This window comes from Sceloporus occidentalis, unplaced genomic scaffold, assembly GCF_023333645.1.
Source record: "Sceloporus occidentalis isolate IW3139 unplaced genomic scaffold, rSceOcc1.0.p SCAF_2, whole genome shotgun sequence".
Lineage (NCBI taxonomy): Eukaryota > Metazoa > Chordata > Lepidosauria > Squamata > Phrynosomatidae > Sceloporus > Sceloporus occidentalis.
In genome coordinates, this window is record NW_028316982.1 from 62,809,705 (window position 1) to 62,823,991 (window position 14,287).

Below are 14,287 nucleotides of genomic sequence, written 5' to 3' on the forward strand. Positions count from 1 at the left end.
TCCAGTCTGGGCAGAAATGAGTTCTTTCAGGTCCTGAATGACAAACTGAACAGCTTTAAAAGGAGATTAGATAAATACATGGAAGTTAGAGCTGTCACTGGCTACTAGTCCGGATAGCTGTGTATCAGCTCTTGTATCAGAGGTACTTTGCAGGTATATTTCGGTTGCTGGGTAGTGCAGTGCCAGCATGAACAGAATGCTGGATTAGATGGGCCTTTGGCCTGATCCAGCATGGCTTTTCTTGTAATGAAAAGATTATTTGTAGAGAAAGCTACATAAGCTCATAAAAGTGAATATTTTGACCTGTAAAGAAGATAATGCATGAGGTACCATGGCTGACAATTTGAGTGCTGCAAGTACTTATTCTTATATCTGGATCTTTCCCCCCCTCCCCTTTATTTGCCCTCTCCTCCAGGACAGTCCCAGCTGTAGTTTTCTGGCAATGGGTGAATCAGTCTTTCAATGCCATTGTGAACTACACCAACCGGAATGCTGCCAGCCCCATCTCCCTCAAGTGAGTATCTGTGCAAGCTCCCCTGATAGGACTGTCTTTTGCAACCTAGTGTATCAGGTTAGCTGGCACAGTTTGAGCTAGTCAGTGCCAACTCTTGAGGGTAAGTGTGGATGTGTATGTATCAGCTGCAGTAGGCTGTCTATGGAGAGGCAGTATCAAGATGGATATCATTACCAGTAACCACTCCTTACCATTTTGTTGTCCGTATGTGGCATTCAGGACTTTACTTCTGTACTCACGCAAGTGGCATTGATAGGCAGGATTGCAAATCTGGATAAAATGGGAAAGTGACTATTCATGGATGATTGGTGCACCCTACAACAGTTAGCCATTATCACTTCATGGCCATTCTGTACTTTCCATCTCCTTCAGTTGGTGGTGGGCAGAGTTTGATTGTGATTATGATAATGAACTGCAGCTCCCATCAGTCCTAGTCAACATGGCATGTCATAAAAGATGGTGAAAGTTGCAGTCCAACAATATCTGTAGATTCACACATTCTCCATCTTTGCTTTTTGTCACAGACCTACACTTGGAAGAGTTAGAAGTGTTGTTCTCCTTTTACATATTGTCTCAGTACTGAAGATACAGCATCAGGATGCTAGGCAAAGCGCTGATCTGCAAGTTAAGCATGTTGAGAAAGTAGAATCTGATGCCTTGCAGTATCACAGAAAGGGAGCATTGAAGATGTGGTTGAGACCTTTGTTACACAATTGAAATTGGGCTGAAACTAACTATTGATGGGCCTATTTTGTATCCTTTTTGGATGATTCCAGGCAAATTGGAGTGGCTTATTTCACTGCTACCAGCACTGCCCTGGTTACTGCTGTGGGACTCAACCTTTACACCAAGGTACTGTTGTAGATGTCTTGTTCTAACCACAAGGGGGCGCCCAGTACTAAGGACAAGGCAAGGAATTTGGTTTTTCCCATCAGTATTTATCTTACAGTAGCAGAACTGTGATTGTCTGCTTCATGCATTAGGTGCTGTAGAACTGGGTACAGGAAGGTTTCCTTATTTATGTAAACGGCTGATTTTGGCTGCAAAGTATATCCATTCATCCTTGGCTTCAGTTGTCAAGACAGCATTGTAAACAAGCAGTTTAACATTTATTATAAGACTTTGAGAGCAGTGAAATAACTCCAGCATGAGGAGCATACTGCTTCTGGCATTCACAACACTGCTGCCCAGTGTTTGTTTCTAACCTCCATTCAAAATCTGGGGTGGTCAAAATGCCTAGATGTTGCTAAATTGCATCTCCCACCTTTCCTCACCATTGGCTCTGCTGGATTGGATAGCTAAATTTTATAGCAACAACATCTGGAGCACCAGACAGTTCCACCTTTGTTCCAAATGAAATCCTACTTCTAACTATGTTCTTTTTTCTCCCTACAGAGAGCCCCAACCCTTGTGGCACGCTGGGTCCCCTTTGCTGCAGTAGCTGCTGCTAATTGTGTGAATATCCCCTTGATGAGGCAGCAGTAAGTCTTTAAGCAGAATTTAAATGGTCTTTAAATTAAGAGGGGAGAAAGTCTGTGACTGTGGGTGGAGGAGCATTTGCAGCAATACCAAACATCAGCAATGTGATGGCAGCCCCTCCACCACTTCTTAATATACTTTAATAAATCAAGATGCGTGGTGAGCACACCCCTTGTTTTAAGGCTGACCTGGACTTCCAGGAGGTTTCTGAGTATGCAAATCTACTTTAAAATAGCATGCATACTTGCCATACAGTTTGATTAAATGGAAATATGCTGAAATCGACTTAATTGCTGCCAAATTTCAGTAGCACCCAACAGAACATAGTATAGGAGAGGGGCAAAAGACAAGCAGAGGACCTTGATGTGGCTCCTGAGCCACACATTATCCTTCCTTGATGTAATGTGATGATGAGAACACTTGCATAGGGCTTTGGTTAAAAGGATGGTGTTTGTCACATTGAGCGGTGAAGGAAACCTGCTTGGAAACAGGCACATGTAATTTCCTCCATTCCTAATACCTCACTTTGCACAGCTGCCTTCCAAACTCATTAATGATAGCTAAGCAAGTAATAGAATAAGAACTTCTTCCATTTCTTTCCTCAAGGATTCTTCTTGCTTCTGTAGAACTAATCACTGTGAGGCTCAAATTCTGCTGCTAGTTCTAAAATTTGGAACATTGGGTATCAAAGCAAGGGAGTCAAATCATGTGTTCAGTCACACTAGCTGAATGATTGGTGGCTGAGCTACTCACAGTTTTTCCTGGGGTGCATCAAAGAGAGAGACTTTTGTATGAAGTGGTACCAACTCTTATAAGGAGCATGTACATCCTTACTTTCTGTTTGCACTTCCTGGTTTGTTTGGTGCATTTAAAAAATTTTTAAAACCAAACTTCTGTTCATGAGAGCTAAAAACTTTTGTATGATTGCTCTGAAAAAAAGTCTTAAATTGACTTTTCCACTATAGCGGTTGTACATAACTACACTTATTGGTTAAATTTATATCCCACATTTCTTCTAGCAAGTTCAGATTTGAATACAGTGCACCTGCGCCATAAGTGCCTTTCAGCTTATGCTGAAGCCGCGTGACAGGAGAATGAATGGTATGCGCAGTCTCCAGTGCCTCATTCTATTGAATGGGGCTTGAGCATACATGTTTTTCATTTTGCACCGGGGGGGGGGGGGGTCCAGAACAGATCCCCGCTTAAGGCAAGAGACTACTGTACTGACTCTTCTTGCTCTCTTATCCTCAAAACAACCTTCTAAGTTAGATCAGGGTCAGAGAAGCTGAGGAACCCAAGATCACACATTCATGGCTCTGTGGAAACTACAACATATGTTTCTAAAGTCCTAGTCAAACTCCCTAACCACTGCACATCACTGTCATTCATTGCTACTTGTTGTCATGTACCCTCAATTCATTTCTGATTTATGATTACCGTAAAGTGAATGTATCATGGGGTTTTCTTTGAAATCTTTCTTCAAAAGGGATTTGATACTGCCTTCTTCTGAGGATGAGAGTGTGACTTACCCAAGGCCTCTCAGGAGGTTTCCATGGCCAAGCAGGGATTTGAACCCTGTTCTCCAGAGTCATAGTCTAACACTCAAAGCAATGTATCATGCAGGCCTTTTGTAAATTTTGTCTAACTTGTCTTAGGTAGAAACAAAATCTGGAAATTTCATAATCCTACACTTAAGCATTTCATCTCAGGGTTTTCTTTTCCTTCTAATATTCTCCCAACTCAATTAAATTTACCCTATTTATACTAATTTTACAAAACCACAATTTATCTGGTATCAACAAGCTAAAAACCTCATCCAAAATCCCAGGAAGTAGCAGTATTTACATGTTTATGGCAGACACAGAGATTAGTACAGGTACTGAGATATACTATATAAGTGTTAGTGCAGATGTACCTGCATAGAAGAATGACATAAAATGCTGAGAATTTGACTGATTATGTCTAACTAGTTGTGTGAAAAATTAAAACTTACCACCACTCAAGCTTTATTGCTAATGTCTTCCTGGCTGAAATTTTTCTATCTGCCTAGATTGCATTATTTGTTCAGAGCTTCTATCCCACAAGCATTTCTGCCTTTTTGATCAGGTTGGAAATCCAGGTTTTGTTGGATTGTAGCTCTTCTCAGAAAAATTGGTCAAAGTGTCAGATAATGCTTCATCTTATCACCCTACCTATTCAATTTATATGCAGAATATATTGTAAGAAAAACAGGCTTGGACACAGAAGAAGGAGTGAAAATAGGAGAAAGGAATATCAACAATCTAAGATACATGGACAAAACTATAATACTAGCAGAAAACCTCAAAGATCTAGAACAACTACTAAGAAAGATTAAGGCAGCTTACTGTTGAACATGAGAAAAACAAAAATAATGACCAAGAATTTACAGAAATTCAGCCTAGAAAATGAAGAAATAGAAATAGTAAAAGAATTCTCATATCTGGAATCAAACACTGATAGCACCAGGGATTGCAGCAAGGAAATTATAAGAAGAAAAGAATGGGGAGGGTGGCTATGAAAGAACTAGAAAAGACCCTAAAATGCAAAGATATACAACTCAGCCCAAAAGTTAGAATCATACAAGCTACGGTATTCCCTATTAGCATGTATGGATGTGAGAACTGGACAGTTAAGAAAGAAGATAGGAAGAAAATCAGTTCATTAGATGTGGTGCTGGAAAGAGCACTGAAGATACTGTGTACATCCAAAAAAGACAAACAAATGGGTCCTAGAGCAGAACAACCCAGAAATTTCCCTGGAAGCCAAGATGACAAAACTTAGGCTGTCATACTTCAGACACATCATGAGAAAGCATGTCTCATTGGGAAAAAAAACAATGATGCTTGGAAAGGTGGAGGGAAGCAGAAAGAGAGGAAGGCTGCATTGCTAGATTGGTAGACTCTATTAGGGAAGTCACTGGTATGAGTTTGCAGGAACTAAGCAGAACAGTGGAAGACAGGGAGTTTTGGAGATGTCTCATCCCCAAGGTAGCCATGGGTTGAGATTGACTTGAGGGAAGTTAACAACAACAACAAAGCTCTTCTCAGTGATGAAAGTGGGTGGAAAGTGTCATCCAACAACCTCTGGAGTCCCCCTCACTGATTTTGGATGTGTTATTTTCCCCCTCCCACTTCCAAAGAAGCACTTCTCTCTATTTTTTTCCGTTTCCTTTTCCTCTTCCATCCCTACAACTTGTCCTGCTTCTGACATATTGGAACCTTGCTCTGTCACCTTCCTTTTGCCTCATCTTTCTGTGACTCCCCTATTTTTACTTTTTAAAAAAAAGCTTTATAATTTCTCTGCTTTTGCCCCCTCCTTGCCAACATTTTTTTCCCTGTATCTCTCCCTGGTCCATGTTAATGATTTCCTCCCAACCAAATGACCTTTTGTTTTTGTTTTTTTCATTGAACATGCATTGTCAACATTCTGTTGCTGATAACTTTGCTTGTACTGTTGAAAATTTAATTAAAAATTCCATGACATCACAGTAGTACTTTCAATGATAAGCAGAAAAAGACCTGCAGGCAACTGCCTATGGACAGTTTTTCTGCCTCTTACACAGTCTGTAAGATAAGATACAGTCTTGGTCCATAGAGTAATTAGGACTTCATTGATTGAGAGACAAAAGGAAAAATCAATTTCATTACTCTTTTTATTACATGCAATGATATTATTATGATAACCCGGTTATGCAAAATGTCAATCAAATATTATTTTTTGTTGTGATCACCTTCTTGCTTTATGTTCAACCAGTGCCCAGAAATGGAAGAAGGAATGACTTGTGCTGTACTTAATTGCCATATGAATGGTATTTCAGCATTCACCCTAAAGTGACAGGATTAAAAACTATAATTGGATTAGGTGCTACAAAACCACAGTGCTGCCATCAGGATAAACCTGCCTAGAAACAATAGATGAAAAAGCAGTGGGGGGGAAGCAGGAGCACAAATTGTCTCAACATCTACCCCACCAGAAGACCAATCTCATATGGAGTACGTTACAGTGGTTGGGTATCTGAGGTTAGAAGATCATGGATAACACTTCCTAAATCTTCTTTCCAGATAAGTAACAATTGAACCAGGCAGAGTTGATTGACTCTTCAACTCTGGTTATTGTTGCTTATGCACGTTGTGGTGTTTAATGACATTTTGATGAGTGTGTAGTGGGTTGCAGAGGTCTATTTTCTGTTCAGATGTGCCACACTTGCAGGGCTAACTCTGTTAAAATGAGCACACTACTTGCCTATACGTGTACACCATCTCTTAAAAAGCATGTTCATGTCTCAACACACATGTATCAGACACAAACCAACCTCTCACACATGTTTAGATTGATCTCTGCCTAAGTGAGAAATTGCTCTCAAGGAGAGGGACTTTTGACTGACACAGCCTTCCATGCTCCAAAGAAAGTTGCTGACATTGAAGTCTACGAGAGCCTAGTCTGCAAATTTTATTTGGCCATGCTGTACTATGTCGTTCTGTCTTAGCTCTACTTTGGCTTCAACTTCGAAGCACTTGTGGAATGTATTTTTTTGCAGAATCTTACAAGATCTTTTTAAATATCCAAATATAACAGTTTTGATCAGAAATATGTCTCTTTCTAGTTGCTCCTGTTTGAACTTACTTATAATCAACCTAAGCTCTCCTTATTAGAGCAGAAATAAATTTGGTTGAGAAAGGAAACATTGACCATGTGTAATATTTTTTTCTGACATAGCACCTTCAGAATTTTGTCTGTCAACTCTGTTTTAAGAATTGCTGTTCCATTGGGAGCCAGCATGGCATAGTGGTTTGAGTGTTGGACTGTGACTCTGGAGACCAGGGTTCGATTCCTCGCTTGGCCACAAAATCCAGTGGGTGACCTTGGACAAGTCACGTGCGCTCAGCCTCAGGGGAAGGCAATGGTGAACCTCCTCTGAATAAAGCTTGCTAAGAAAACCGCATGATAAGGTTGCCTTAGGGTCACCATAGGTTGGAAAGGACTTGAAGGCACACACTACCACCACATAAGCTAAGGAATTTTAAAAATTGGACCAAGGATATAGTACATTAATCACCTTGTCTCGTCCTTTTTGTTTAGAGAAGGGGGAGTTGCCTATGGTCTCACAAATGCTACCCTGAATTTCCCTTTCATCCCAGATGTTTTCTAGTTTTCCTTTTAGCAGTTGAATATTCAGGATTGTTTGGGTTTGTTGTGTGCAACCATATCATTGTATCTTTACAGAATTCCATGAATTCTTTGGTGATTTGTATGTTGTTCCTAGCAAGAGCCATGAGGAGGCAGCACCATCACATTGATGTTTTGTGCTCTGTCAACTGATGGGAAAGACCTCAGCAAGATAATATTGTTCATGCTGATAGGACGCTGTGGCCTGGAAAAAGATTGAGTTCCTACGTTTAAATCACATATTGCCAAATAAACTTTCTTAATTCAGTTGAGAAAAGGGGCACCTTGAGGCTGTCATAAAAAAGAAAGCAGTATGCTTGGGAGACAGGAGACTGTGTAAGCGGGGTCACAAAAACTACAGATTATGCCACAGAGTAGACTTTTGGGATCAGCTCTGTTGCTCTTTGTGGTGGTGTTGGTTTGGTTTGATTTTAAACCAGAACTTGATATCTTTTTGTACAAAATTGTGGCTGAGTTTATACACAGTTGAAGGTTGCTTAGAATTAACAAGTGAAGGTACTTCTCATCACATGCTTAGCCTAGGAACTGATGATAACAATATTTATTCAGTGTGTTGTGTTGAGCTTAGAAAAAATATTTTACAGTTCCCAGAAAGACCACTGAATACCAAAAAATACACCTCAAAGCTGTTGTAAACCTTCATCAAGTCACATTTCCCTGTATTTTTTGAGAAATGAAACCAATTTATTAACTGCTGTTCAGCCTTCATGTTGTTTTTGTATCTCTTCCTTTTACCATCCCAAAATGACCATCTAATATGTTTTTTAAAACACTGAGAATATGATCTGTATATGAATAATTTTCTCCATGAATTCATATTAATATTTTAGATATTCCTGCTACAATCTTGTACTGGAGGCTCATGTTGAGAACTTGGGAGGGTATTTTCTTGGATTGTAAATCCCAGGATTCTCAGACAGAATGGCCAGAAAAGTAACCTTTCTGAGCTATGATATTATACAGTTGGGAATCTTGGCTCTTTGAATGTTTCAGCACAACTCACTAATGCTTCATAGCTTTATGACACGGCGGACTGGGAGTTGGGAGCCATAGAGATTGGTAGCTGATATGAGCCAGACTGTTGTTTGGATTCATATGGAATATAGTAGTTACTATGCTGTAGCAACAGATGTCTGTTGAGTGGATCCTGTGCCCTCTTTGACTAATTATATAATTTTGGGATTGCCCACTCATGGACTTGTTTGGGAAACATATGAAGTAGAGAGGCAATATGTTTTTGATACCAAGCTTGATGTACCTGAAAAAGTGTGGGCATTCCAGAATCCAGATGGTCAGTCATAATTTCTGATGTGATGTTTCTTTTCTGTCTGCATTAGGGAACTCATTAATGGAGTCACAGTGACAGATGAGAATGACAACGATTTGGGCACATCTAGAGTAAGTACCATTATCTCATGGAGGTTAAGGAACATGAATAGCTGCATTATTGCCTCATTTTGAGACAGAGCACTGGGTGTTCGTCCTGCCTGCCTGCCTGGTATCCAAAATATCTGGAGAGACTGATAGCCTAGTAGGGTTCAGCAGGTGCTGCCCTTCTCACCATCCCCATGCTAGCAGAATAAGAGAGTAGGGTGAAAGGCCAGCATTACAAAAATGACAGTTTCTAAAAGTTTGGAAAAAAATAGAACTGTGAATCACCCCCTAAAAAGGGTGCGGAGAAGGGAGGAAGCTTTCATTGATGATGGATTAACATAAGAGACTCCCCCCCCCCAAAAAAAAAAAAAATATCAAGGCTATCTACCCCACTGTACTGGGTATGAGTACTGGCACTGGCTTGTACTGTTTCCTACTTAGAGTGGATAGTTATTTATTGTCTGCTTTTAATCATACTATTTGGAACAGTACCCAAAGGTTGCTGTAACACGGAACAAGACATGCATTGGCTTGTATTGGCACAAGCATACATTCTTCATGACAAATATTTCTAAAGAATGAACCCAGAATTCAAATGCTGTGGAGAATCTTTATAGTCGGTGTTGGACACTTTGCTATTAGAGTTGTAAAAGTTCAGGAAAAAAATGGAAACATGTTGGGGATAGCTTTTTTGCTTGGCATTTGGCAGGTGAGGAGGCTTTCCCCTTAGACATTTTTGGTAACCCCCTCCAGGTTTTTCCTTTACAATATCCCGAGTAAAATGTTCTTTGTGCCTTTGTTCTGCTGAAATCTGGAAGCTGTTAGCTTTACATTGATAGTATCTAACAGAACTGGCTTTAGAAAATAGCTTTATTATAATATTATTACTTATACAGTGTAAATGGTACTTTACAAATCAGAAGAAGGCAGTTTCTGATCCAAAGTGCTTACATGTAATGCTTAGAGCAGGATAGGAAATAGTGGGTAGGATAAACAGAGTAAAAGTGTTCAATTGATTATTCAAAATAGGCTACCTTTTTTGTAATTACACCCAAGAGACTAATTTATATAATTTGGAAGAGAAGAATGGTTGAGTCTTTTGATGAAACAGAAGACCTTTGGATGACTGAGGGTGGTGAAGCTGAGGGAGTGACAGTCTCTGGCAAGGATGTGGGGAGATATGTTGAGGGAGGAGAAAGTGGTGACAAGGCCATGGAGGCCTTTGAAAGTAATAATCAGCATGAGGATTCAAACTATGATAAGATTAAAAACACAAGAGGTTACTGGTTTTGATATATTGAGAGTCCTCAGTAAAGATGAAGGGACAAAAATTAGATGATGGAACACCATAGACAGAAAGATGGCAGTACTCTAGGCAAAATAAGACCAGGGCAAGGATCACAGTTTTTATCAGTGGGAAAGAGACATATTTATCCACTGTTGTAAAAGAGGAAACGATGTGTTTAGTTCTTAACTTTTGCCACTAGACAGTAAACCATCCAACACCAAATCAAGGATATTTAGAAAGATGGGGCACCAATTTTGTTGACAGATAATAAGAGATATACCAAGAGGGGAAGGTTTGAGATGATAGATGAGAAATTTGATCCTGGACATTTTAAACATAACACAATGATGAAACATCAAAACAAATACGCTAGAAATTCCAAAGGATAGAGGACTGAAATTGCAGTGCTGTAGAGGAAGATCTGGATGTTGCAGTTGTATCAGAGTACATCATGGTAATATAAGCCACAAGATGTTATTAGGTCAGCTAAAGATGGTGTATAAAGAAAAGAAGAGCAAGAGAGAGCTAAGAACAAAGCCTTGATGTGTCCCAACACAGAAGGGACAGAGATACAAACTTCTATGGAAGCACTGAAAGAATAATTGCCTAAACTGATGGCAGTAAGGGTGGGGAACCTTTGGCCCTGCAAATGTTTTGTACTTTAGTTCCCAGAAACCAGCCATGATTAAAGGTGAGAGATTACAGGAGTTGTGGTCCAAAGCATCTGGAAGTCCAAAAGATCCTGACACCTAATCTAAGACCATACAAGCATTTGTAATTACTGGATTGTATAGTTCAGATTTGTTGTGTCTTTTATATAACAGAATTCCTAAGGACTGTGCTCACTATGTAGCCCTGCACCTTCCAGTGCTTAGGTGTATTCTTCCTCAAAATCTGCTGCTTTCAAATGTTCTTTTGAGGTGTTACTTTTTTGTTTATGTAATTTACTCTTGTGTGTTTAAGTGTCACAGTCATCTCCCTAGTTCAGTGTACTGCATCCATGCTGTGCCAACAATGTCCTCATCATAATCACCACCATCATTTATATTACATTTTCCTCAATACTGGGACTTAGCACAGCTTGCAAAAAAAACCAAAAACCAGGAAGCTTTCCACTCGCAGACGAAAGGATGGTAAGGAGGGAGCCATCATACCCTTCCTAGGGAGGGATTTCCAAAGCCTGGGTACAGCCACCATGCAGATCCTCTCCCTTGTTCCACTAAACATGCCTGGGAAGGTGGTGGGACAAGGAAAGGCCTCTCCTGAAGATCTTTCCAGTCAGTTAGTATCATATAGGAAGATACAATCCTTCTGATAACCTGGATGTGAGCCACATAAGACTGAATAGATAATACCCAACACTTTGAATTGTGCCTGGAAAAAGACTGGCCCCAAGTGGAGCTGTACAAAAAAGGAGTTGTTTGTTCCCTATAGTCAGCACCAATTAGCAACTTAGCTACGGGAAATTTTCCACTGATATTTTACATGCTGCCACTTTTCACTTAAAGCAGTGGCAACATCCAGGTGTGGATTACACTGAGTACTATTCTGTCCTATGTTGTTCTTCAGGCCTTTTGACTGAGACCAGGCTTTCAGAGAGGATGAGGCCTCTGTATCATCACTTAAAGCACATGTACGATGATCTTGTTTTTCTTTCTTTCAGAGAGCTGCAATCAAGGGGATAACCCAAGTGGTGGTTTCCCGTATTGCCATGGCTGCTCCTGGCATGAGTAAGCACTAAGTATTTCTCCCTTCTTGGCAGGCAGCTCTAAGGATGGGCTCCAGAGAGGGCATGTGGTATTGTTAAGCAACTTATCTGGAGTTCTGAAGAACTTATTTATTTATTTGCTTGTGTAAATTGTTTATGCATTTTGTGTTTTTATGTAATTTTGTAAACTGCTTTGATCTTTTTGGAAAGGTAGTATATAAACACAATTATTATTATTATTATTATTATTAGAGAATAATGTGCTTACAACCTTATGTCATTTTCTCCATTTGGATTGTTGCTTTTAGTAGAGTTGTGTGGGTGGGCAACACATGACCTTCAGGCTCCATGTGGCTCTTGCACTTCTTTTTAGTTACTCCTGCCTCCACAACAGCTGCCATCCACACTGCAGAAACTGTAGTGATCTCCTGATACTTCACTTCCCGTTGCTGAGGAGGGACAGTGGGCTAGTTGCCAAGGATGAGTACCATATCTGTGTCATATTATTGTCATATTTGCATAGTTTTCTACAACTCACCTTGGAACAACAGCTAATAGATCACAGGGCAAGGCCAGTCCATGCATCACCGCTGCTCTAGTATTCCCTTGGACCAGAGAACCACTACAGTTGCTGTTGAATTGTGGAAGCAACAGCAGCACAAACAAATTTGATGGCTGCCACTAAATTTTAGCAGCAGCAGCCACAACAGCAAAAATTAAATTAAAGGCAGCATGGTAGCTAGTGGAGTGGTGCAGGGGTTGCACTGCAGACCATCAGATCCCACAAAATTGCCCCCCTCTCCCGCTTTGGTGTGTAGTACTAAGGGCTATTGAGACTGTCTTGCTCTGGCTCTGCTCTGAAATTTACACTCATTTACACTGAGACACCCCCACCCACCATATCAAATTAATGAATGTGAGATCCAGTTTTTCCTCATGAGCTGTATATAGTGCCCCTTTGTCCTAATTTTATGCTGTTATACCAATTTATCTTTGACAGTTGCAAGAGATTACTTACATTGTACCTGCCCGCTATTCGTATGTTGCACTGTAAACTGTAGCACATTATTATTAAGAACTGTTAAAAATATGCTTCATAACCAGTTCGACACCAGTATATATTTACATTATTTTGATAGGTGATAGGTAAGTGTGTTTGTGTCACTAAGAAGTGCACGAAGCCACAGAAAGAAATATTTTTCTGGCATGGCTAAATCTCCCAGAATGACAACTTAAAGCACTTTAATTGAACTCCTCTGGTGAGAATGTTTTAAACTTCAAATTGATCCAAGCATAATAAATGTTTGAATACATAATGATTATGAACCATTTAAAGTTCTGTTACAACTGACCCCAAGAATGATCACCATTGTGGCTGAATGAAGACATTCAATTCTGATTCTTTTTTAAAAAATCACTCCAAGTTTTCTGCCCTGGATATTATAAACATATTACATTTAGTTACCCTGAGCTAGACGCAGGAGCAATGAAGAGTTCCCTTGAATGGAGTCTATAACATGAGTGGGAATTTTTGGCTATCTACACGTTTAGTACTCCGGTTGCCAGACGTCCAGCCAGCATAGCTAGTGGTAAAAAACTATAAGAACTGTAGTAAAAAATACCAGAAGAGTTCCAACATAATCTATGTATTCTTTTGGGGAAGGGAGAAAGGAATGTGTATGTTAGGGCCTGTTACTGCAGTTTATGCAACATGAAATTAAGTGGCTGACATAAAACTAACATAATTTATTTCTTCCCAGTTGTGTTGCCTATCATCATGGAGAGACTAGAAAAATACTCTTTCATAAAGGTATGTGGGTCAGGAAGAGGTAGTGTTCCCATTTGTTTTCCTTACCTTTCTTTGAATTTACTGAGAGGTACTGTTCAGGAGATGGCAGAAACTTGTTTTGCATCTTTTATGCTATTAAGACAGCTGTGGTAGTCATCAGACTTCACGCTTTTATTTTTTTTACTAGAACCCCAAGATCCATGAACTGGAACCTGATGCAAAAGAAATACAGCTAGTAGCTGACTAGTTTTGCAGACAAAATTGGGTATAAATAAATAATGATGGTCATTACCTTTATCTGGAGTATATCCAGGAATAGGCAAGCCCAGTGACAACAGAACAGAATTGTTTCATCGCAGAACAACCAAGAAAGTATGAATCTAGTTGTGACAGTAAAGACTTAGACTAACTACTAGGAGAAGACTTACTTACTGTAAGAGTAACTAGACAAAGGAACAAATTTCCACCATAATGTTATGGAATAGCCTTTTCATTTTTCTTGGGGTTTGGATAGCTGTATGAAAGATTAATTCTAGAAAATCCTGAATCAGCAAAGGTTCCATGGCTGTCTCATGCATTCTGAAAGATCCACCATTTCTCACAAATATATGTCCTGCAGTGCTGAAGGTACTGATGGGTGACCATTGAATAAAACCATAGTTTTTATTTTTATTTTCATAGCATCAGTAAATTCCATGGACAAAATGTATTTTATATTTGTGTTTGATCCCAGTGGAGAGGGAATTGATTTGTTTTTTCTTTTAGGATTTCAACACTATCTCTATGACTTAAAAGTCCTTACTTTCTTATATTATGATTTCTTGGCAGAAAATCCAGGTTCTCCATGCTCCACTGCAAACAGTACTTGTTGGAGGGTTGTAAGTATGATACGGCTTGTTTTGAATATTACCCTTGGATATAAACTGT

General features: G+C 39.6%; 1 protein-coding gene across 4 annotated transcripts in view; it reads left to right on the forward strand.

Annotated features, from left to right (window-relative positions):
* Positions 1 to 14,287, forward strand: part of LOC149318463 (sideroflexin-2-like) — a 60,451-nt gene that overhangs the window by 24,908 nt on the left and 21,256 nt on the right. For all 4 annotated transcript variants that reach the window (XR_016280039.1, XM_089509769.1, XM_089509766.1 and 1 more), the window contains exons 7-13: positions 416 to 514; positions 1,291 to 1,366; positions 1,910 to 1,995; positions 8,539 to 8,599; positions 11,527 to 11,593; positions 13,332 to 13,381; positions 14,189 to 14,238. Coding sequence is in view for 3 of the 4 variants with exons in the window: in XM_089509769.1 (XP_089365895.1) it covers positions 416 to 514; positions 1,291 to 1,366; positions 1,910 to 1,995; positions 8,539 to 8,599; positions 11,527 to 11,593; positions 13,332 to 13,381; positions 14,189 to 14,238 (489 nt within the window). In the remaining variant the exon portion in view is untranslated. The remainder of the gene's footprint in view (positions 1 to 415; positions 515 to 1,290; positions 1,367 to 1,909; positions 1,996 to 8,538; positions 8,600 to 11,526; positions 11,594 to 13,331; positions 13,382 to 14,188; positions 14,239 to 14,287) is intronic.